The sequence below is a fragment of the Saccostrea echinata genome, unplaced genomic scaffold (genome assembly GCF_033153115.1).
Source record: "Saccostrea echinata isolate AGI-Se365-2 ecotype Australia unplaced genomic scaffold, CSIRO_AGI_Sech_v1 ptg000007l, whole genome shotgun sequence".
NCBI lineage: Eukaryota > Metazoa > Mollusca > Bivalvia > Ostreida > Ostreidae > Saccostrea > Saccostrea echinata.
In genome coordinates, this window is record NW_026889756.1 from 7,563,600 (window position 1) to 7,586,713 (window position 23,114).

Consider the following 23,114-nt stretch of genomic DNA (forward strand, 5'->3'; position numbering starts at 1 on the left):
CTGGCGGCCGCCACATAATTATTCGGCGGTCGCTAGAAAAATATATCTGGCGGCTGCCAAAAGTTTTCCTGCGGCCACCACATAAATAACTGGCGGCGACCAGAAACTTATCTGGCGGCCGCCACATAAATAACTAGAAGCCGACAAATAAGTTTCTAGCGGTGTAGACATGTAATCTAATAAAACATAAATTTAAAGTTACGAGGTGAAGACCTTATGAAATGAATTTTTGTATAAAGTGTACATTTGATCTTTGCTAATAGGGCATATATGAAACTCCCAGATTTGACTACAAACAGAAGTTGTAGATGTCGTTAAAGGCAGAGATTTTAAGCACCGCCTTCAAAAATACCTGGTCTGTGTACCTCTGTCAATCAAGTGCATTAAGGTTCATCGAGTGCTACAGCTTGATTGGTAAAATCGCTACAATTTTGTATGGCGGCCGCCAGATATTTCAATGGCAGGTGCTAGAAACTTATCTGGCGGCCGCCGGATAATATTTTTTTTTACCTAGCACCTACCGACTTCAGTATATTGCAATGTATTTGATGATATGAATAATATTAATTACAGTCAAAAATATTTTATCAAGATACGTAATATGTGAATAGCCAAATGATGGAAAAATCTATAATACATTGAGTGTTTCCTTTTCATTATGAAACTTTGAAGTATTTGCCCACATAGATCTGCATTATGTTTTCAGCATAACTGAGAGAATCCCAGCCAGGACTAATTTCCTCTCGCTTCCCAACTCTCCATTGATATACTTAAGTTGCTTCACCAACTCTAGTCACTTCTCATTTAGAGAGTTTTAGAATTCATTATATATGAATTGCTAGACCAGAGCGCAGTTCTGAATACATGTGTAAACGCCAAAGATATGTGTTTAATCCTTAATCAGGCAGACATATGCGCCTAGACATCCAGACTTAAAACAATCCACGTTCCCTATATCAACCACACGGAAATATATGGGCGCTTCTCAAGCATGTTGGAGTGTGGATTTATATTGACAAGAAAGTCAAAAATATAACTATGCATGATAAATAACGTTAAGGAATGGACTTGCTTTAAAACTTATTTTTTGTTCAGTCAGTCGGAAAATGTAAGAAAGATCCAGCATCTGAACCATGTCTATAGTGTGCAATCCTAGATGCATCATCGGTGCAAGTTTCGTCACGATAGGGCTTATAGTTACGTAAGAATGAGACCCGCTTCAAAATCTTTAACCTGCTCACTCATTAAGGAAATGTAGGTCATATCCAGCATCTGAAGCAAGTCTAGTAGTGTGCATCCGTAGATGCACCATGAAGCAAGTCTGGTCAACAAGTACTTACTGCTGCTCTGCTCCAGAAACTTAAACCTGCTTTTAAAACATTTACTTGGACATTTTTTGGCTAAAAATCCAGCATCTGAAACCTGATTGGTGACAATTAAGGAAACACACTAGATCAGGTGACTCTGATGATATACTTTTAAAAAATGCTTCAAAACTTTTATCTGGAACACCGATACAAAAGCAACCCCAACTTCGAGGAGGTGAACTAAAAATATGACGTTAACGTTATACGTTGGCGACAAAAAAAGTATCGAAATGGAGATAGGATACGATAATGTTTTCTACTGTTAATATAATCGAGAGTCTTCTTTGATTTAAAAAAAAAATATGCTACTTTTGGCTTAGTATTTTAACACAGAGTCAGATCAAGAAACCAGGAGCTTCTAATTTTAGGCATGCAAATTTTATGCACTTTTAAATTTTTGGATATGAAGTGCACACGCGACACTCATCATATTTCAAGAAATTAGTGTGCAGATTATATCTAATTACTGAACAAATTTAGGTGAGTGTCCCTCATGCACTTCATATTCTAAACATCGATTTATAAATGCCACCCTCTTACATTTTCCCATAAGCCTAATGTTAACGGATCTGAGGGTACATCTATAAGTATGTATCAGCTACGGTGTGAATTCATCTCATATCAACTTTTGAAATATAAATAACAAAAGTTAACATATTTATTTTGAATTCAAAACTAGTTTTGAAAAAATAAATTGAAATTTATTTTTATGAAGAAAGTGGGCCGCTGAGCGGCCTTATCGAAACTCCCCGTTTGTTACTCAGTACTGGACTAGTTTGACGATCATCCTATTTCTCTTGCTTTTTGGCAACATAAGTCCCGTTCACATGCACACACGGGGAGCAAATCTTACATAATATGCAAATTTTGCACCTAGGTATATTTTAGCGCATGTGAACGGGGGTAAGAAAAATTTGCCAGTGTGTATTTTTTCTCCGTGCAAAATTTTCATCAGTCAGACTACATGTAGGTGCTAAATAATAACTTTTACATATGAGTACTAAATTTACCCCTGGTGTATTTTCAGTCATGTGAACGCATAACAAAAATTACACAAGGAAAGAAATATTGAAATTGCCTATAAAATGTAGCATAATCAATTTCAGTAAAAATGTATTTTTTAATTACAAAGAACAGTGACCAGTTGTTGTATTATTAAGTCAGGGTTAGGGTTACTAATACAGTAAGTCCAATTATGATTTAAGGTAACATTTCAACAAGAAATGGCAATGTTCTTCTATATGCATATAATAAATGTAGAACCATAAATGTAATAGAGTAAATGCAATACCATAAATGTAATACAATAAATGCAATACCATAAATGTAATACAGTAAATGAGTTATAATTAAGATGTTATTTAGATTAATCCGTCCTGTGCAATTAGGTACACTGTTATTTTCTTGGACACAAACCACAACAGGTGCTTGTGAAAGGACCCCGGCCCCTCCCCCGCCACAATAAATAATACCAGTATCATTCAAAGTGATTCCTACAATAAAAAGGAGTGTGTTTTAGGTTACATTTTAATCTGATGAATTGGCATAATTCCAAATATTTCATAGTTTTAACTAGTATAATTAAAGTGAATAAAAAATAAGTAAAACAACCATATAGGGGTAAAGAGATAAATTAACTCAATTTATTACATGTATTATAATCTCTTTACATGCCCCAAACAAACAGGAAAAATTAATAAATACTGGGTAATAAAATGTTGAAAATAGATAATCTAGCTGTCCTCCACTTCAAAGACAATAATAATTTGACCTTGAATAAAGTCCATGTAACCCTCCCCCATCCATGAAATAGCGAGTTTGCGGGTTTGAGCAGATTTTCCTTATTCTTCTTTCTTTCTTTCTTTTTTGCTTGTCAACTTTTAAGAGGGAAGGAAAAAGGTAATCTGTCAAAAACAGGCCTGTAGCAATTAACAATTTTATAAGAGGGGAGAGGGGGGACAACTCCCCCACCCCACCCCCACCCCCCCACACAAAAAAAACACAAAAAAACTCACAAGCAAACCCCCCCCCCCCAAAAAAAAAAGAAAACAAAAAAAAAACAAAACAAAACAAACAAAACAAAAACAAAAACAAACAAACAAACAAACAAAAACAAACCAAACAAACAAACAAATAAAAAAAAATTATTTATTGTCCAAATACTGGAATTTGCCAGTGCCTCGAACTTACAACATCAAAATGGGGGGGGGGGGCACCAGCATCTAAAGAAAATTTACTATAGCTAAATACTATACTCAGAAAAAAAAGTGCCCCCCCCCCCCCCCCGCGTTATACGGGCCTGAAAAAGAAATCTGATCATCTTGGAAATATATATTCTGCTGTCCTGCTAGAGCATGAAAATAAATAATGTGAGTCGACAAAAAATAGTAACCCGTGCCTCCCCTCCCCCCCCCCCCCCAATCAAATGGCCAACCCCTAACGGTTGTTTTAAAGTCTTGCACTAAGTGTTTAATATAAGTCAAGGGTTAAGATAAAATTAACTAACGGAAAAATCATTCAACAAGGTTTTTCCGCGACTAATTTATAGAACGTATTATTTAAATATTGTACTGGTTTTCTGCCCTTTATTCCTCTCGCTGCGATGAACAGAATGTTAGGGTACTAGTCTAAATATAATGTTTTCGTGATCGAATAAAATTCGACTGAGTTCTCTAAGTTTGTTTTCTACCATTTCCGATCGTCGAATCGACAATCCAATACTGTTTTTAAAATGTCAGAGAGGAAGGTTTTGAACGTAAGTTAACAATAACTTTCGTATTCTATAATATTCAAATATTTTGTTTTACATATAGGACATATAGTTTGATCAACATATTTTTTTGTTTATTCGTAACAGAAATACTATCCACCAGATTTTGACCCTTCGAACATTCCAAAAATGAAAACACAGAAAAACCGACCGTTTAACATCAGGATAATGGCACCAATGAACATGAGGTATGTCCTGTAGAATAAACTAAAGGATAAAGATTTCTGTAATAAATACAGTGTCTGTGTACAGAATACTGAGTAACATTTACACTAAGTAAACTTTGAGCATGTTGAGTACCCCAGGTTAGAAATTCTGTAGGACAGTTGGGCACATCATTGTACAGTAAATTTAGTTAGAATTAAGAGGCAGTCCACCGAAAAACCAGGCAATGGGTGGCACATCGCATGTCATGGATTTTAATTATTTTTTGCATGTAGACTTATTAAAGCACTTGTTTACACATGACAACATGAAAAAATTTTTTAGTGCTCCTCTAGTCCTATTTTTGGTAAATGCTTAATTTTAAGTGCAAAAAGGTCAACATAAGGGTAAAAATAATTACTAAGTTTTTATTTTGTTTTATATGTAACAGATACTCAAAAGCTGGATGTGTCGATGAATATTATTTATAGCATAGACTCTTATCTTTTATATTATTAATGAATAAGCCTCCAATTTATACTTCTTTAGAAAAAATTATATGGTCCAAATTTGAGTTAAGCAAGTAACTTTTTGAATTCAGTATCCAATTTTCATTACGTTATAAAACCCAATACATTACAAGGACAGATTTTTTTTCTTATGTTATTATGAATACGAAGTACAAACTTTTGAATCACTCAATAAAATCAGTGGGAACAGGTATATTGAAAGAAATAAAAGGAGTCAAATTTACCCTTTTTTTTTTTTTTTAATTTTCCCAAATGAAACCGATCCCGACCGGAATTATATAAAGAAAAAAATACTATAATTGTGATGTTAAATTTGGCTCTTTTGTTGTAATATGAGTAAAAATTTACTTTATTTTTTAACATGTTATATAGGTGGCAGGTGCCTTTAGTTTGATAAATTTGTTAATTTTGCATTATTTTCGATCGGATCGGGATCGGTTTTTACTGTAAATTTAGAAACATTTCCTAAATTTGGCTCTTCATTTTAATTTATCAGAAAAATATGCTTGTCTTTTATTTCTTTTCAGTCAGTTAACTGTTTTTAAATGAGTGTAACCATAGATTCAAATTTATATATTATTTAAATGACTAATGTCTTTTACGTACATGAAGATTACATGTAAAACATCTGATTGAATTTTTAATAGATACTCGGTATTTAAAAAAAGTATTTGTACATGCATTATGCAACAAATGAGAGCAGACAGCTTTCTAGCTTTATTATTTATCTTATTTCCAAGTAAAATTTATTTTTTATTTCCTCAGGAATTAAAGAGTAAATTCTATCTGTGGCGAAATTAAACTTGCCTAAATACAGGAAATATTTTTATGTGTACAGTCTCGACTTTATCCAAGTTTTTTCTTACCTGTCGTCGCCCGCGTGGCGCAGTGGTTAGAGCGTCTGCTCTAGAGTCGCGAAGTAAGGAGTTGATCCTTACGTCGCAGGTTCGAATCCCACTGTGGGACGTGGAGACAGGTCCTTCGGATGAGACCGTATAAACCGAGGTTCCTTGTCGCAGTAGGTGCTGGCACGATAAAGATCCCTCACTGCTCAATGGCCGTAAGTGCCGAGCACAGGACAAAATTTGCAGCTCTCCACCGGCAAGTGGTGGCGTCTCCATATGGGTGAAAAATTCTCGAGAGGGACGTTAAACAACAAACAAACAAACAAACAAAATCTTACCTGTCATCTGTAAAGCCTTTTCCTCTTTTACATAATTTGATTTTATATAAATAAGAAAATAAGTTCTTTCATATATAGTATCATTATTCAAGAGCCGATAAATCGCAAGCAAAAGCAGGGGGGGGGGGGGGGGTGTGTCATGACATCATTATTTTTAAAAATTGGTTTCATGAACGTGAAAACATTTTAGAATTGGCCAACATAGTCACATGTTTAAACTCCATATTAAATGTGAGTGTGTGATTGTTTCAATCGCCAAATTAAAAAAATAAATAAGTAAAATAAAAAAAAAAACCAGAAATGTTTCACTAAACCATCTTCCGTTTTAGAGCCAAATTATAGTGGGGAGTTCAGCAGTAGTTTAACTCAATACTTATATTTTTATAACTTATTTTTCAGGTTTTTTTTTCATTTTTAATCGTACTTCGGATTGTTTATTTTGATTTGACTGCATAGATAAATATATTTAAGTTTTTACAAATATCATGAAGTAAACATTTCAACTTCGTTGAATTAAGTATTGCGTAAATCTAAAACATTCATCATTGATTCCCAATTTTATAAGAAATGTTCATGATAAACACTTCATTAATTATTTTTACGCATATCCTAGTAAATCAGTTAAAAAAAAATTAGTTCTCAGACATGTATAAAATTACTTATCAAAACGTCATCTAGCTGAGACGCCGCCCGTGTATAAAATACATTTGGATATTAAAATATTATTTAACATTTAGAATAATGCACTCTGAAGAGTAATTAAACAGAAAAAGAGAATTTTTTTTTAAAATCTTTTACGCAAAGAATTTACAAACTTCTCTGGAAACTTGTAACTATTTCATTGTGACGCAATATTAGTCAGGTATATGACGTCACTGATACATCAATGGAAACGTGGATTCAACCTGAATAATAGAGCCAATTTTAATCTAAATATTACGTCTGGAGGTGAAAATGAATTATATTTTGAAAATAAATTATTTAGTTTTTTGTTTAATTATTTTCTTTAGTGTATCGATTCTAAATATTTCACCAGGATTCCGATAAAAAGGTGTTGAGCAGATTTACCGATGCCACGGGAGATAACTCTTGCATCGCAAAATTTCATAAAAACGTCCTTATATTTTGCCAGAAAACTACTATCAAAAGTGTTTTTCCCACCGATTTTATTTTTTATACAAAAATTTGAAATATTTCTAGATTTAGTTAAATGTGAATTATAGTCCTGTTAAAAATGTATTAGAAATTACAGTTCTTTGTTTCTGACCTACATTCAATGGTTTATATAGGGGCATTCAAAAACACAAAACACAAGGATATTTTACTAAATAAGCAATTATCAAACAAATCTTCAATTACATTATTCCTTTTGGGCTACATTGATATTGTTTTTAATAAAATATCAAATATTCCTCACATTCGATGTGCCGCCTATTAATACAATACTGCCTGGTTTTTCAGTGGACTGCCTCTTAAATCTAACTTTGTCGAGACAAGTCCTCGCCACAGTTAGAATATGTCCCCAGAGCTCCAGATAAGGTGCGTATTTGCAGAAATATGCATTGAATTTTTCAAAATACGCATTAAGATTTAAAACAAGGCGTACATTTACGCATTAGCAATCATAAATAAGCATTACACTACGAAAGTACAATGGATTGGATTTTAACTCATTATGTGAATTGAAGTCAGCTCAGTGTTTGAATTTTTATCAGAAGGAAATTTTGATTAAGCGTATTTGGAATAACCTAGACCGACTTCCAGTTCGAGAGAAAGATTTGAATATTAAATACTCGTACTTTGTCTGAAAATATCACAGATTTCCACTGTTCATATAACATCCAAATTTTCGTTTTTGACGCGTACAGGTGATATTGTCAAAATTGGGCAAAATTGAACATGCGTTGTGTGTAATTTATTCTTTATCACTGTTTATTAAACAGTTCTTGTATATAAACCATTTTCTGTAGCAACAATATCATCTATAGTATTTTCACTTGCTCTTGTGCTATAAATAGCACCACGCGACTTTTAATGCAAACGTGGAGTAACTCTAAAACTTTTACCTCTATACCTAGTATATATTTTTGATTAAAAAACAAACAAACGAACAGCATGGAAAACAACGGGGCTGGATATTTTGAGAGGGGCAGGTGGGGATTAGAATCCAAAGATTAATTTTATTTGGCCAAAGGTCTAGGTAACTCTTGCTACGATTGATATATGCCTAGTCTTAAATGGAGTTCAGCGTGCCCGTGGTAACTTTGCCTATCGTATGGTCTTTCTCGTGAAAAAAAAAACGACGCAGCTAGGTTAAGGACTCCCATATATACGTCAGCCTATGCAGAGGTTCGGTAAAGCTATCATGACGTCACGTTAAAACAATACAAATGAATCTCGATGAAAAAATACTATAAGTTCTTTTTAAAACACACTAAATACTTTCGTTTATCATAAATATTATAAAGATAAATGGATGTGCAACCTATCTTGCCATAATAGCACTTAGCATGTGTAGAATGAAAGCCAGCTTGATCTCGCTGTACTTACTGAGATGACGTCATTTCTTAGTTTGACACGCAATTTCTCTGTACTTGAGGCGTGGATCAAGCTTTTATCGTAGCTTATAGAAATAAAAATAAATACGAAACACGCGTAGTTAGACCAAAAGAGAGAAAAATTCTGAAATATATTAATCCACATTTTATTGTCAAACTAAATTGATAATGTGTAGACTTTATATAAAGCCGTAGGGAGCACATTTGTACAATAACGTGTTAGAATGACAGGTCAAGCCCCTCGAAAATATCAAAAGTTCAACGATATCCGCTGCACTATAAAATCTGAATTTTTAAACACATATAGCTATTATTTCTACTATTCTGAAAAGTGCTGGGAGCCGGTTGTGCATTGTTGGTTTATTCCGTAATGTAACATTTTTGACTGGAGTTTATAGAAAGAAGGCTAAATTTTAAACAATTCCCGAGCATGAGGAAGTTGCTCCCAGCACTTTTCGTGTTAAGGAATTTGTCTCAAAGAAAACAGAATAAATTTTGTAGCGTAAAAATGCCCTTATATCGTTGAACTTTTACGATCTTTGTAGAAGTACATATATGTTCTAATTTTAAAACTGTCACGTGACAAACAGCTGATGTAAGCGATGTTGCTTTGGCCGAACTCAGCAGAGACCCGATATATACAAGTGCAAACACCACAAATCACATTTATCAAAACTAATGCTGTTAAAAAAAATATTAAAATTGTATTCATTTTCCCTGAATATATTAAGGGGTATGTTTCATGGGCGTCCTTAACCTAGCTGCGGAAATGTTTCTCAGTTATAACTTAAAGCTGACAAAATTTTAAAAATTTCATTAACCTAATTGATAAATGCAGAAACTAACATTTCTTTTATATTCCTCTTTCAAAAACACTTATATCGATAACAAGCTAAAAATCTTGTTGAAAACGTAATACGGGGGTTACTCGAACATTCCCGCCTCCATTTCTGAACACTGTCCAACATTAGATGTCAAAAGAGCAATTGATTAACATAATACTCTTTGATTATTTTGCTGAAAAGCAAAATCTGCATTGATTTCAAAATCAGGGAGTAAATACACTTTGTGGTAAAAAATTATCTGGAGTTCTGCGTCCCATATACTTGCAATGTAGCAAATCTGAGCGGATCAGCTCCGAAATGATTTTGAAGAATGTAATAGATAGTTGTCAGTAGGCCCAAATTATCAAGAGTTATTTCCCGTTGGCAGCCATATTGGAGGTCGACATGCTCATATTCATTCATTATTCAACCAACATTAACTTTTTATACTGGCCATTGTGGGGTAGGAAGCATTGTTTTTCTAAAAAATATACATTTGATAAAGCCTCCTTTTTTTTCATAATTTTTATTCCATAAAGATTTTCCTCCAAATATTTCTACTACACCCTCTTAAATTTGGTAAGACAAAGAGGAAAAATTACCAGGTTGACCACCAAGATGGTGGCCAAGGGAAATAATTCAGAGAGAAAATACGTCATATGAAAACTATCTATAGGAGTAAACCTTAGAACACCATTTTCGTTAGTGGTTCTAGAATAGTTTTGTACACTCTCCTATATTTTCATGTTTATTATTTCCCAGGTTCCTATTTTGATTTGAGATTCTGCTTGGTCTTATTTCCGAGCTTATTTGTACCTTATTTCAACACCTCATGTCAATTGTAATGAAAAAACCTGGTTACCAGTTCCAATAAACAACAAAATTTTTTAACCTTTGTATAGACAAATGAAAAAAAAATAATATTAAAAAAAAATAACAACTGTAAATTCCTGCCTTGTAGAAAAATCCTAAAAACCTGAATAAAAACCACCCCCAACCTAGAGTACGGAAACGCTAGCCAAACCTAGCTGGGGGAAAAGGCCTATGGTAATTTAGAAAAACCCCTTATTTATTTAAGAATACCTTAAAACCTATCTCCTAGCTTTTAGAATTATGGCCTAATAAATTTAACAGGAGCAATAGACGACGACAATTTAGTCAAAATGACTAATATCTTAATAACATAATTTCTAAGGGTGCAACCTGTTAAATACCTAATAAACCTTTATTAAAGTGAGAGAACTTACAGCAAATTAATGCTTTCCAAGATTCCCCACGTGTCTAACAGTTATACGGGTTTATATACTCTTTGGAAACAATAGAATCTTTAACTTGAAATCTAGTGAATACACCCCAAGGGTATGAACTTTGACTGAAATTAGTAACACCCAAAAGGTTAACTTCAGTATTGATAGCCAATGAGAATTTAGATCATCAAACGTAAACATTTACCCGTAAAGATTTGAAGCAACACGTGCTATTATCTGAGAAGGTTTGTAAATATAAACATATGATATGGGGGATAAGACACTATACAAATATATGTATGAAAACATTTATAACAACATTACATTTAAAATATAAGGCATAAATGCATATAACAAAATTCATTCCAGCTACAAAGAATACAAAAGGGTTGCATTGAAAATAACTACCAAATTAATCATAACAAACCTTTTTGAGATTGTATATGTCTTTAAACCGAAAAAATAATCCATATAAAGATGAAAATTCAACTAATTAATTTTCTCAACATTTTTTCTCGTTCAAATTTACAAACCATGTTGACATTCGGAATTCTCTGGATGGATTGATCATAGTTACTAAGTAAATGCACTGAGTTCGAGTTATCACATGTGTTTATTTTGCTACATTGTCAATGCATGGAACAGATTCTATCGTTAAACCGGGCCCGTAGGACAATATCATTTTAATGATAGAACTTTCTATCTATAGTACATTGTTCTATGAGTGATGAAATAATTCACTGTCCAGCCGACCAGAAACTGTAAATTTACGATATATTTACTGGTTTTAACGAGAGACATTTATACTTAGTATAACTTTGATGTGCATGTGCAGCACAGGTCACACTTCACTGCACCTGGGCAAATGAATGCCTATACCTTTAGGGCACAGATATATAAGAATGTAATTTGAAGTCATGGTTTTAAACAGGTTGAGATCACTCGCCCAAATGGGATATAATAGCCCATTGAGGATATAATATCCCAAATAGGATATGATTGATTGATTGATTGTGTGTTGTTTTACATCCCATTCGAGAATTTTTCACTCATAGAGACGTCACCATATATCGGTGAAGGGCTTCAAATTTAGACCTTTACTCGGCACTCAGGGCCATTGAGCAGTGAGGGATCTTAATTGTGCCAAGGCCTGCCGTGACATGGGGCCTCGGTTTTTAAGGTCTCATCCGAAGGACCCGCCCAAATGGGATTTAAATTTACAGTGCAGTGGATATTATGTCCCAAATGGGCTATTATATCCCATTCAGGCGAGTGGTCCTAACCTGTTAAAGGGGCTTGGACACAGATTTGAAGTTACTGTTAATATTTTCAAGAATTTTCAGCGTAATAATTTCATAACTTTTATGTTGCTAGAGCTTTTCACACCAAAATAATATGTTTTACGGTGTGACTGTTGGGGCAAGCGCAGTTGCCCATACACAGCTTACACTTGTAACGTTGATCTGTCTCTTCAAACTTCAAACCGCATGAGACACAGTCTAGACTGTGACGACACATGACATCAGAATTTAAGGAGACAGCCGAGTGTCTGGTTGAACAAGACTACAGGTCTTGTGCCATATTTAATGAAATACATTGTAGAGTAGATGCAATTAATTTTTGTTTCTTTTAAGCTCTCTGCATAGAAAGAAAAGTAAACATATCTCTTGGTAAGGAACAATTATCCTTGGTCTTTAATTTGTATGTTTTGAAATAATTTCGCATGGTATCCAAGTAGCGAAGGAATTCTGGGAATATTGCACAAGAAAATTTGCCTGACGATTGTACAGATTTCATTCCGAATTTCGTCTGTTCTTACTCATTAGTTTATTGAGCTCTCTTTCGTGAGAGGAGCTTCGCTATTATTAAACTACGAATTTTAGGACAGGTCAGATTGACACACATCCTTGCATTTTTGCGAAGTAAGCTGTATCTTTTACAGTTAAGAAAAGTGGAAAATTTGTTGTGTGTAAATGAAAAACATTGAAACTATAATCCAGATTATTCAAAGTAGATATGTGAGAAAGCAAAATCATCTCACTTGTCAGTCTGTGCTTAGTGATGTATGCAAAGTGATTGAACACACCCGTTAAAACGTAAAAATTAACAATTATAGAGCTCCTGCCCTGTTTGCAGCCACAGGTGTTTGACGTGTCGATGTTATGAAGAACATCACTGTCATTGAACTTCAAAAATTTTATATATTAAGTTCAATTTATTTAATGGGATTACCATAAAATCCCTTTTAACTGCCCCACCCCCTATAAGTGCCCCCGTAGGCCTTTTTCAATTGTTGGGCAATAAGGGCCCCTGTGATTACAAATATCTTTGTAGATATGAAAGCCTCTAATACAAGAATCGTATCGAAAGTACGTAAAGTTTTCCTATAATGGAAAGTTTCTTACAATGACTTAATCTTGATGTATTTCTGAGAGTGAAAGTTACCTATGATTTCTTCTCCTTGTGTATTCTCTAATTTTTTTTTTTGGTGGAAAAATGTATCATTGAGCATAACTTGAGTGGATTATCTTATGCTGAAGGAAAGTTAGACAATAATTTAGTGGTTCTCTGAATTTATTTTTTTTAAAAAAGATTTCTTGAAGTTAAAATATGACATATTAAATAATATAAAGAGAATACCAAAATAACCGCCCCCTATTCACAATTTTCTAAACCCGTGGCGGTCAAAAGGGATTTTATGGTTTTTTTGAAAATAAAAATTGAAATTTTTACATGGAAACAAAACGACAATTTACCTGTGTCTAGGCCCCTTGAATACATGACCAATGTTTATTGAGTTTTACAAAAGAATGTTAAACATGCAAGTTGTTTTTGAGGAAAGGCTATAACAATAAAAAGACAAGATCATAGAAGATTCTGTTGATGACTATAGCAATTCTTCTATTAACAATTTGATATTTGTATTTCATTTGTCCTGTTACCATGGTTACAGGTGTGATAATTGTGGAGAGTACATTTATAATGTTTGTATTTCATTTGTCCTGTTACCATGGTTACAGGTGTGATAGTTGTGGAGAGTACATTTATAATATTTGTATTTCATTTGTCCTGTTACCATGGTTACAGGTGTGATAATTGTGGAGAGTTACAGGTGTGATAATTGTGGAGAGTACATTTATAATATTTGTATTTCATTTGTCCTGTTACCATGGTTACAGGTGTGATAATTGTGGAGAGTACATTTATAATATTTGTATATTATTTGTTCTGTTACCATGGTTACAGGTGTGATAATTGTGGAGAGTACATTTATAATATTTGTATTTCATTTGTCCTGTTACCATGGTTACAGGTGTGATAATTGTGGAGAGTACATTTATAATATTTGTATTTCATTTGTCCTGTTACCATGGTTACAGGTGTGATAATTGTGGAGAGTACATTTATAATATTTGTATTTCATTTGTCCTGTTACCATGGTTACAGGTGTGATAATTGTGGAGAGTACATTTATAAAGGGAAGAAGTTTAACTCGCGTAAAGAGGACGTCGAGGATGAATTCTTCCTGGGACTCCGTATCTTCAGATTTTACATCAAGTGTCCCCGCTGTGTGTCAGAAATCGCATTTAAGGTAAATATAAAATTTTACATCAAGTGTCCCCGCTGTGTGTCAGAAATCGCATTTAAGGTAAAATAAAATTTTACATCAAGTGTCCACCCTCCAAGTGTGTCAGAAATCAGAAATCAGATTTAAGGTAAATGTATAAAGTTTTACTTTGAGTGTCCCTGCTGTGTGTCAGAAATTGCATTTAAGTTCAAGATCTAGTTATTAATGAGTTTAGACTTTAGTTTTGGTGCTCAATCCATTATGATGTCATAATTGATTTAAATTTACTTTTTTGTACTATACGGCTACAACAGAATTCTGTAGAAAATGATGTATTTTTATGGAATCCAATTTGAAATCATGTCAAAAGAAACCCTCGATATGATGAACAGAATTACTTAACAGATTTACTATATTTAATGAATTATCTATAGCCCAATCTGTATATTTACATTCAAAATGTAAAGTTTTATCATTGTTATCTTGTTATTGTACACATGTTTTTTACACTGTTGTGAATATGTAGTTTAATTTCAAAACCAATCAAGTAACATGGAAATTTCTGCACTCTTGAAATCTCAAACTCTTGATTTCTCCAAGTTTTTCTATGGTCCCTTGGACTTAGAAGAATCTGGAGTCCTGTATGTCAAAAGTCTTTATGTAAATATTGTGCATTTGTGGATATCAAATAAAATTAATGATTTTTTTCTTTTTACTAATTCTTAAAAGTATTTATTAGGCTAATAAACTAAGGATTCAGTTATGTATTTTAGACTGACTTGGAGAACACGGATTACACTCTAGAGGCGGGCGCTACACGACTCTTTGAGGCAGAAAAATTAGCAAGGCAAATGGCGGAAAAAGAAATCAAAGACAAAGAAGAAGAGGAACTGAACAACCCAATGAAGGTGTGTATTACATCACAGATACTTGTGTATTACATCAAGGTGTGTGTTACATCACAGATATCTGTGTATTTCATGTATATGCCCCTCATTAACACGTGTAATATGTTCTACGGTGTGACCGTTGGGGCGAGCCCAGTTGTACCATCAAAAACCTACACAGCTTACACTTGTAACTTTGATGGATCCACCTCTTCAAACTTCAAACCACACGAGACACAGTCTAGACTGTAACGTCACATGACGTCAGAATTTACGGAGACAGCCGAACGTCTGGTTGAATGAGACTACAGGGTCTTGTGCAATCATAAATGAAATACTTTGTTGAGTAAATGAAATTATTTTTTGTTTCTTTTAAGCTCTATGCAAAGAAGTAAAAGTAAACGTATCTCTTCTTAAGGAACAATTATCCTTGGTCTTTTGTATGTTTTGTAATAATTTCGCATGGAACCCTGGTAGCGAAGGAATTCTGGGAATATTGCACCAGAAAATTTGCTTGATGTATGTACAGATTTCATTCCGAATTTCCTCTGTTCTTACACGTTAGTCTATTGAGCTCGCTTTATGAGCAGCGCTTTGTGCTGCTCTCTGCACTCGCTATTTATTATGCACCATTGTGTTATTACACTGTCTTGTAAAATACCTGATTCAGATTAAGACAAAAATGTTGGGGGAAAATACTGTTTACAGTATGTCTGCCTTGATAGGTGACTAGTATATAGCAATAGGAACAATTCCAGATAAGGGGTAGAATGATTGTAACAAGGATAAAATTTATTTGTATTGAGGTTCAGTATGCAGTGAAACTTGTCCAAGACAAATGTTGTGTATTAGAAAATCTTGCCTAATACGATGTAAACTTTGACCAGTAAATTCAATTGTTTGAAATGTTGTTTAATCTGGAATGTTGTTCATTGTGCATGTAGTTTTTAGGGTGTCATTTGAGCATTTGATACATTTGTTTTACTCAAAAAGAACAAGCATTTTTATCTAGTTAATAAGTTAATGTTAAAGTAGTATTAAGTTAATATATACGTATCACGATATTTGAGCCATCAGGGTTAGGATACAATATGTATCACGATATGTTTAATTGGTTATAAAATGTCTTTTTTTGTATTGAAATGAACAAAACATTTCTTCACAAATAAATATAATTTATTCAAAGAATATGTATATCTGTTGTAAAACAAAATTATTTTACACAAATGTTGTTAATTTCATATTTATATTTAGCATAATTTATTTTATATATTTAACCCAAAATGTTAAGTAAACAAAGAAAAACATAAGTCAGGTTTTTTTTGGTGATATTTCTTCAAACGTATCGATATGCATATCGTCCTAACACAGAATCGATATTATTGATATCTAAATATATCGTCCCAGCTCTATTAACATTCAGTGTGTTCAGATAGCACAAGGGTAACTGTTTCCTTCATTTTCCTGCATTATTTACATGTACATGTATGTGTATTTAATACAATCAATAATAAATTTTGTCAAGGTTAGCAACTCATTCACAAAAAAAAAAATGTGGAGGTCTAGATCTTAGCAAGGTGATAAAAAGATATAAATATTGAAGTCATTAGCATCCTACTCCTAATTTACATTTAACAAAAATATCCAAGATACTTAAGGAGGAGAAGGACCTTGGGCTGAAAAAATACTTGTCATTCAATTTTTTTCATATTTTGTATATTTCTAATTAAGTATGTCCCACATGTCTTAAAGCAGTTATATCATTAGGTTTCTTACCTTATTTTGGAGATATTGATTTACAACTACTATGCCCTACAGTATCTAAGTGGAGTTTTAATTCTCCATGCTTCGGGGCTCATTACTCTGTCCATAATGGAATTTTTAAAGCATATATAAAAAATATCAAAATGGACATGTATCTTTTAAAATATTTCAGAGTACAAGTAGGATTTAAAATTCGAAAAAGCAAGTTTTGTCTATCACACCGCATCTGGATAGGGAAAATTACGCAATTTTTAAGACAACTTAAACAATAAAAAACGTAATTTACAAAAAATTCTATCATTCAATATTTTTTAATTTATGTTGAAATGCAAATCCTTCAAATTATTGATTAACTGTAAAAATTTCGAATGATGAAGCTGACCTCATTATTTCACAGGACATCGTTAAAGAGGACATTTAAGCATGACAAAAACAGGTCATGTTACATTTCTCGAGTACGGGAAAAATCAACTATGACATCACAAGTAGGCTAAATAAGCGAAATAAGATATACCTACATGAGATTTCTGTCATCAGCCATGCAAAATTAATTTTTGTGTTCCCCATTTCTCAAAATATTTCATCATATACTGATTATGACCTGTATATCGGCACTATGAACCGCCCCTGAGTTCACCGAGTATGATCTTGCTGTACTAACAGATCGTGTATGAGGTCACCAACTTGTTGGACGTGCAGTTTAGGGAAACAGAGGAGTGGATCAATCTTTTTTCATAATTTGTTAATGTTTACAAGAATGTTAAAACTTTTTAATTTTTTTTATGTAAGATGGTAATTAAAGTTAAAAAATTGTCAAAAAATTAAAGAAGAACTGATGCTATACAAGTTTTGCACTTATATAAACAGAGACTATGACGTAGTTAAACAGAGTCATGTGACCATGTATCCTTCATCCCCTTAATTCAATGCTTAGTTTTTATTTTATTTGGAAAGGAAGTTTTATTTTAGTGAAACCTATTTTTTTTTAGACACCCATCATAAGTAAACTCGTCATAAGTGCTGCGTTGACTTCACAGACATCTGATCTATTTTTAGGTTCTAGAGAACAGAACAAAGGCAAGCAGGAAAGAGATTGAAGAAATCGATACACTTGAAGAATTACGGGATATGAATGCACGTCATGCTAAAGTCGATCACGAAGATATGCTGAAATTTCACGCTGAGTACGAGAAACAACTTAAAAGATTACAGGAAGAGGAGGAGGAGAAAGAAATCAGGTCAGAGGTCATGGGTCAGAGAGAGAGAGAGAGAATGAGAGAAATAATTTCAGAGGTCATGGTGATCAAATGGATAGGAAGAGAGAAATCAGGTCAGGGGTCATGGGGATCAGAGAGAGAGAGAGAGAGAGAGAGAGAGAGAGAGAGAGAGAGAGAGAGAGAGAGAGAGAGAGAGAATGAGGTCAGGGGTCATGGGGTCAAAGTGAGAAAGGGAGAAACATCAGGTAAGTGAGGGAGGAAGAGAGAGAGAGAGGGAATTGGATGCGAAAAGGGAGGTGTTTTTTTTTATTGATTTGAATTGACATGTAGACCCTTATTAACCCTTTTTTACAAAGCTGACCTTTACCCTTGTATTTCTAGGGCTGACATTTAACCTTATAATTGTATGGCTGACCTTTAACCTTATATTCCTAGGGCTGTTTTTGGTGAGTTGAATGGTCAGAGCATTAAACGACTCCATGATGAGGACAATGAGGGGCCACCAGCTAAGAAAGGACCAGTCAATGCAGTCAGAGCTACAGATATTTTAACGCTTGTAAGTAAGAGAGAAAACCCTAACACATTAGTGAAAGACCAAACTTAAAATATGAGAGAAGCAATAGTAAACGATAATGTGGGATATTTTGTTCTAGTGAAAGACCAGATCCCGTCAAAGAAAAGATACTATAGTACTGTTAATGTCTTTAATTTCACATGTCCAATATTTCATGATTTCCTATGTTGGTACATTTCACGGTGGTTTTAATTTCTTTTAACTGCATTTCTCTTTACTACATATTCATTATTTGATAGATTATTCTTTAAAAGCAAAGAAAGTTATGGCAAATAAGTTGAAAGAAGAAATAGATACAAAAACTAACTTTAAACTGACATTGTAATCATGCGCTCAGGTTTCCTGATAATTTTCAATTATTTACTATTCTACTGATAGGATTTAAAGCAGGATTTTAAAATGTATAAATAAATAGATGCTTCATTTATATGTCAATAATATTCACGATCGTTTAATTTTCATAGAAAATTATTTGATCGCAAACATAGTGAAATTAAAAACATTGCAATGTATTCCACTTTCACTCTAATAAAAGAAAACAGGAAGACAAGAGTAGAACTGTTAAAAAATCTTAAAACCCTGGCATCAAAGGATTCAAAAACTAATAGTCTTTTTATACTGTAAAATTAATTTTGTTTTTAGTATGTCCTAAAAGTTAGGTTTGGGATGTGCCCACAATAAGGGGTTAAGAGTTTTACATGGAGGTATAGATCGAATCCTCAAAAAATCATGTTATCTAAACTCCAGAACAAGGCTCTAATAAGAATATGTTGGTAAGAAAAATTTCAGATTCACTGAGAAATAAAAAACCATTACCAAAATGATAATGCTTTATGTCGTAATGAAGCTTGGGAAAGCTAGCGCTATTTTTAGTAAGTAACTATGAAAGATCAAACATAACATTTAAAACCTTTATAGGACATAAGGTCTGGTTTGCTCAAAAGAGAATTCCGACTGAGCTTAAATTTGCCAGCTATGGCTGATGGTCCAGTGTCATATGCTTTCACTGTATTTGTGCAGATTGAATTATGTGAAGCTATGAAGAGGGATTGTAGGGGTATTTGGGTTAAACATTTTACATGTAGCTACTTGTTTACCAGTAAAAATTCCCTGAAGATGTAAAAGACTATGTATTTCATTTAATTGATGTATGCATGAATTCACCAGAATGTACTGCTTTTCTAAATTTGGTCTGAAACATAAATGAGTCATTAATGTGAAGTAGTTGTTTTTATTTTGATTGATATTTATGTTTGATGTAGGATGAAGAGGGAACCAGTAAACAGAGCACCAGTAAAACAACCAAACCCGCCGTGTGGGAAAGAAGCATAGGATCAGTAGGAAGCAAGGCCTCACTAATGAAGCTGGTTAAAAGTAACAGAAAAAAGGGAAATATTGTAACAAGGAACACATCAGAGAGCAGTCAGAAGGGAGATAACTCTGCTGAATCAAAGCAGGAAAAAGGGATTGGGGAGACATCGGATTGTGGTCAGAGATTGGGAGGAGAATCAGAAGGTGAAAAAAGGGTGACAGGACACACAGAGGAAAAAAAGAATCTAAAGGATTCCACTACTTCATCAGGCTCCTCTCAGACAGGAAGTACCTCAGCACTAAGCATGCTGGGTAATTACTCAGACAGTGAGGACAGTGACACCTAGTGAGAAAAGATTGATTCATTCAGTGAAAACAGACAGGAAGTAGCTCAGCACTAGGCATGCTGGGTAATTACTCGGACAGTGACACCTAGTGAGAGGAGTGTAAATACAGTGATTTAAAAAAAACAACAGCTCTTGAATACTAATTTTTCATGATTTCAGATTGAATTCAGTGATGTCATGTCGAGTTTCTCTTTTATCAAGAGAGAACTTGAGTCTAGAACTTTGTAGCATAAATAGTTAGAGTCATTCGCTCTGCTTCTGGTAATTGTTACTAATGACCGAGAGCCAGGAACTACTTACATACAGTCATTTAAGTTGGAGGGTCGTAGTTGGATGTGTCAAGTTCTCAGGATTAATATGGTTAAGTGCAGAATCAACAACTGTGACAAGTTCAACAACCAAGTCACATGGTGTCTTTATATCTTAATCAAGCTACAGGGGTTCAACCTACACATTTATATATATACAATTAATGTATTTGTAAAGCAGTGTTTAAATATTTAACAAAATTTAACACATTTTAAATAAATAAAAAGCCAATGAAGTGTGTTTAAGATACACATTGTGACAATAAGTGGTTTTATAAAGTTTAGAAGTTCTTTTTATGTAAGAAATTGTATGTATTCCAGAGTTCTGAGAGAAATGATTTTATCATTTTTTAATTTCTTAGATTTAGTCAAGTTAAGTATGTTACATGTGCCTGTTGACAGAATAATTAACATCTTTATTTATTTCTCAATTCTATATCTCTATAGAAATAAATCAATTAAAAAAACATCCCATTATTTCATTTTTTTTAATTAATTTCATATAATTTTTTTTTCGTCAGTTTGAAAGTTTTGCGTGAGACTGAGTTTAAATTATTTAATTATTCCAGATAAACTTTAATTAGCATGATTAATAATGTAAGGCATCCAGTACACTTAATCATGTTCATATCAGAAATTAACTGGTTGCCAAGAGTAAGAAATCTAGCTAGTCCCCTATTCAGAAATGTGTGTAGTGTATTTAAAGCTTTCCTCTGCAAAAAAAATCTGATCAGTACATTTTGTCCTATTTAACTTCCTGATGTATGTTACAGATTTGTCCAAGTCTTGACAATCGCTTGATCTCTATTTTGCTGTACATTAAAAATCATTGTTTCCTTGAAATATGAGGAGGTGATATTGTGAGGAAAAGAACACATCAGTAGAAAGAGATGAAGCTTAAGATAAGCCTGATCGGACTTCCTTGTTTTATTTTGTAAACACATTGTGTAACAAGGAATACATGTATGTAGATATGTGTGTAATAGTGATGGAGAGAAATTAAACTGCAGTGATTGTGATGTAGGGTGTGTAGTAATTAGTGCCCTGTTAATGAGTCTGGCTTCAGTAGACACTGGCTTATAATTCTATAGAGTTGACCACCAGCAGGGGAACTAGTCATTGTCAGGAACAACTGTTAATGAGTCTGGCTTCAGTAGACACTGACTTATAATTCTATAGAGGTGACCACCAGCAGGGAAACTAGTCATTGCCAGGAACAGCTGCAGTATGTACTTGAGATAGTAGTTATCTACCTTTGGTCAGGGTTATGTCCCTTTGATCAACACCACAAGTTACATGTGTACATGTATGTCCCTGTACCTGTATTTTCAGATGTTGATTATCTATTGTAATCTTTAATTAAACCAGAAAAGACTGGTCCTCACAGAGTTATATCCCTTCCTTCAATCCTACAAGCTGCAGCTGCATGTAAGATGACACTTCCTTTTTTTTTTCTTTCTATTTTTGTTGTGTGTTTGAGGCTGTGTGTGTATGTGTGTGTACATGAATTATTGTCTCTGCTTAGAGATCCAGTTTTATTGAGAGCCTCTTGTCAGATTTAATTAATAAAGTGATTAATTGATTTCCCTAGAAATGGTTTTAACTTGTCGTGAGTAACCTCCCTTGAGCTTGTTGAGATAGATGGTGCTGTGAATTATTAAACAGGTGTCTACGTTGATTGATTTTTATACATTTCCTGGTCTCGTCCGTGGATATGTCCCGTACTAATGCACAAAACAATAATCAATGTAAAGTACTACTACATATAGTAGTATAGATATCCCGTACTAAATACACAAAATCATTAAACGTACGCAGTAGTACTAAGTAGTAGTAGATATGTCCCGTTCAAAATCAATAACCAAGCTTATTTATCTTTTACTTATTTAAAACAGAAACTGAACCGTATAATAATATGCAGATTCCCTCTGGTACAACGTTAAATAACCATTCAATACTTTAGGCTTTTTTTCCTGACATTTAAAAGAGAAGTTTGTTTTGGGAGAACATGGAGAGAAATATGAGAAGAACTGAATTATGAATAGATTGCAGGACAATTAGATCTATAACACAAAGGCAGCAAGAATCTAAAATACCACACACTCCACAAACCAGTGATGTTTTGATAGGTGTTAGTTTTCACATGAATTTTTTAGTGTCTTCCAATGAATTCCAACATAATTCCAATGTTCCTGGCTTAATCAATGTTTATTGTGTATTTTATTTTACATTGTCCTTGATATTTTAATGGTTTAACAGTGTCTCAGCAATTGATGGTTAGATTTAAAGACAAATTTCAGGTACACAGGTACACATAAAGCAAGGGGACTGTCCTGGTTTATTATAAACAATGCATAAAGGGTTGATGTTTCAACAGTTATTAACGAGTCTAGAATTAATATTGTCATCTATTATTTTAAATTGATTTTCCCCTTTTTTTGTTAACCTCAGGGTGGCACACAATTTATACATTGAATATGTTATTATAAATGACAGCAGCTGTGTATGTATATTT

At 33.5% G+C, this 23,114-nt stretch overlaps 1 protein-coding gene across 1 annotated transcript; it reads left to right on the forward strand.

Annotated features, from left to right (window-relative positions):
• Positions 1-4,025: 4,025 nt before the first annotated feature.
• On the forward strand, positions 4,026-21,068 carry LOC133180874 (splicing factor YJU2-like). The gene is made up of 7 exons (XM_061315321.1): positions 4,026-4,122; positions 4,225-4,325; positions 14,071-14,215; positions 14,965-15,099; positions 17,899-18,080; positions 18,495-18,615; positions 19,896-21,068. Exons 1-7 carry the CDS (start codon positions 4,099-4,101, stop codon positions 20,289-20,291), a joined length of 1,104 nt encoding a protein of 367 aa, XP_061171305.1. The 5' UTR covers positions 4,026-4,098; the 3' UTR covers positions 20,292-21,068.
• Positions 21,069-23,114: the final 2,046 nt, after the last annotated feature.

Excerpts from the sequence above, each read along its gene's own strand:
- LOC133180874 (XM_061315321.1), top strand. The coding sequence starts at position 4,099 with ATGTCAGAGAGGAAGGTTTTGAAC. Across the intron at positions 15,100-17,898 it reads AACTGAACAACCCAATGAAG|GTTCTAGAGAACAGAACAAA; the intron begins GTGTGTATTACA and ends ATCTATTTTTAG. Across the intron at positions 18,616-19,895 it reads CTACAGATATTTTAACGCTT|GATGAAGAGGGAACCAGTAA; the intron begins GTAAGTAAGAGA and ends TGTTTGATGTAG.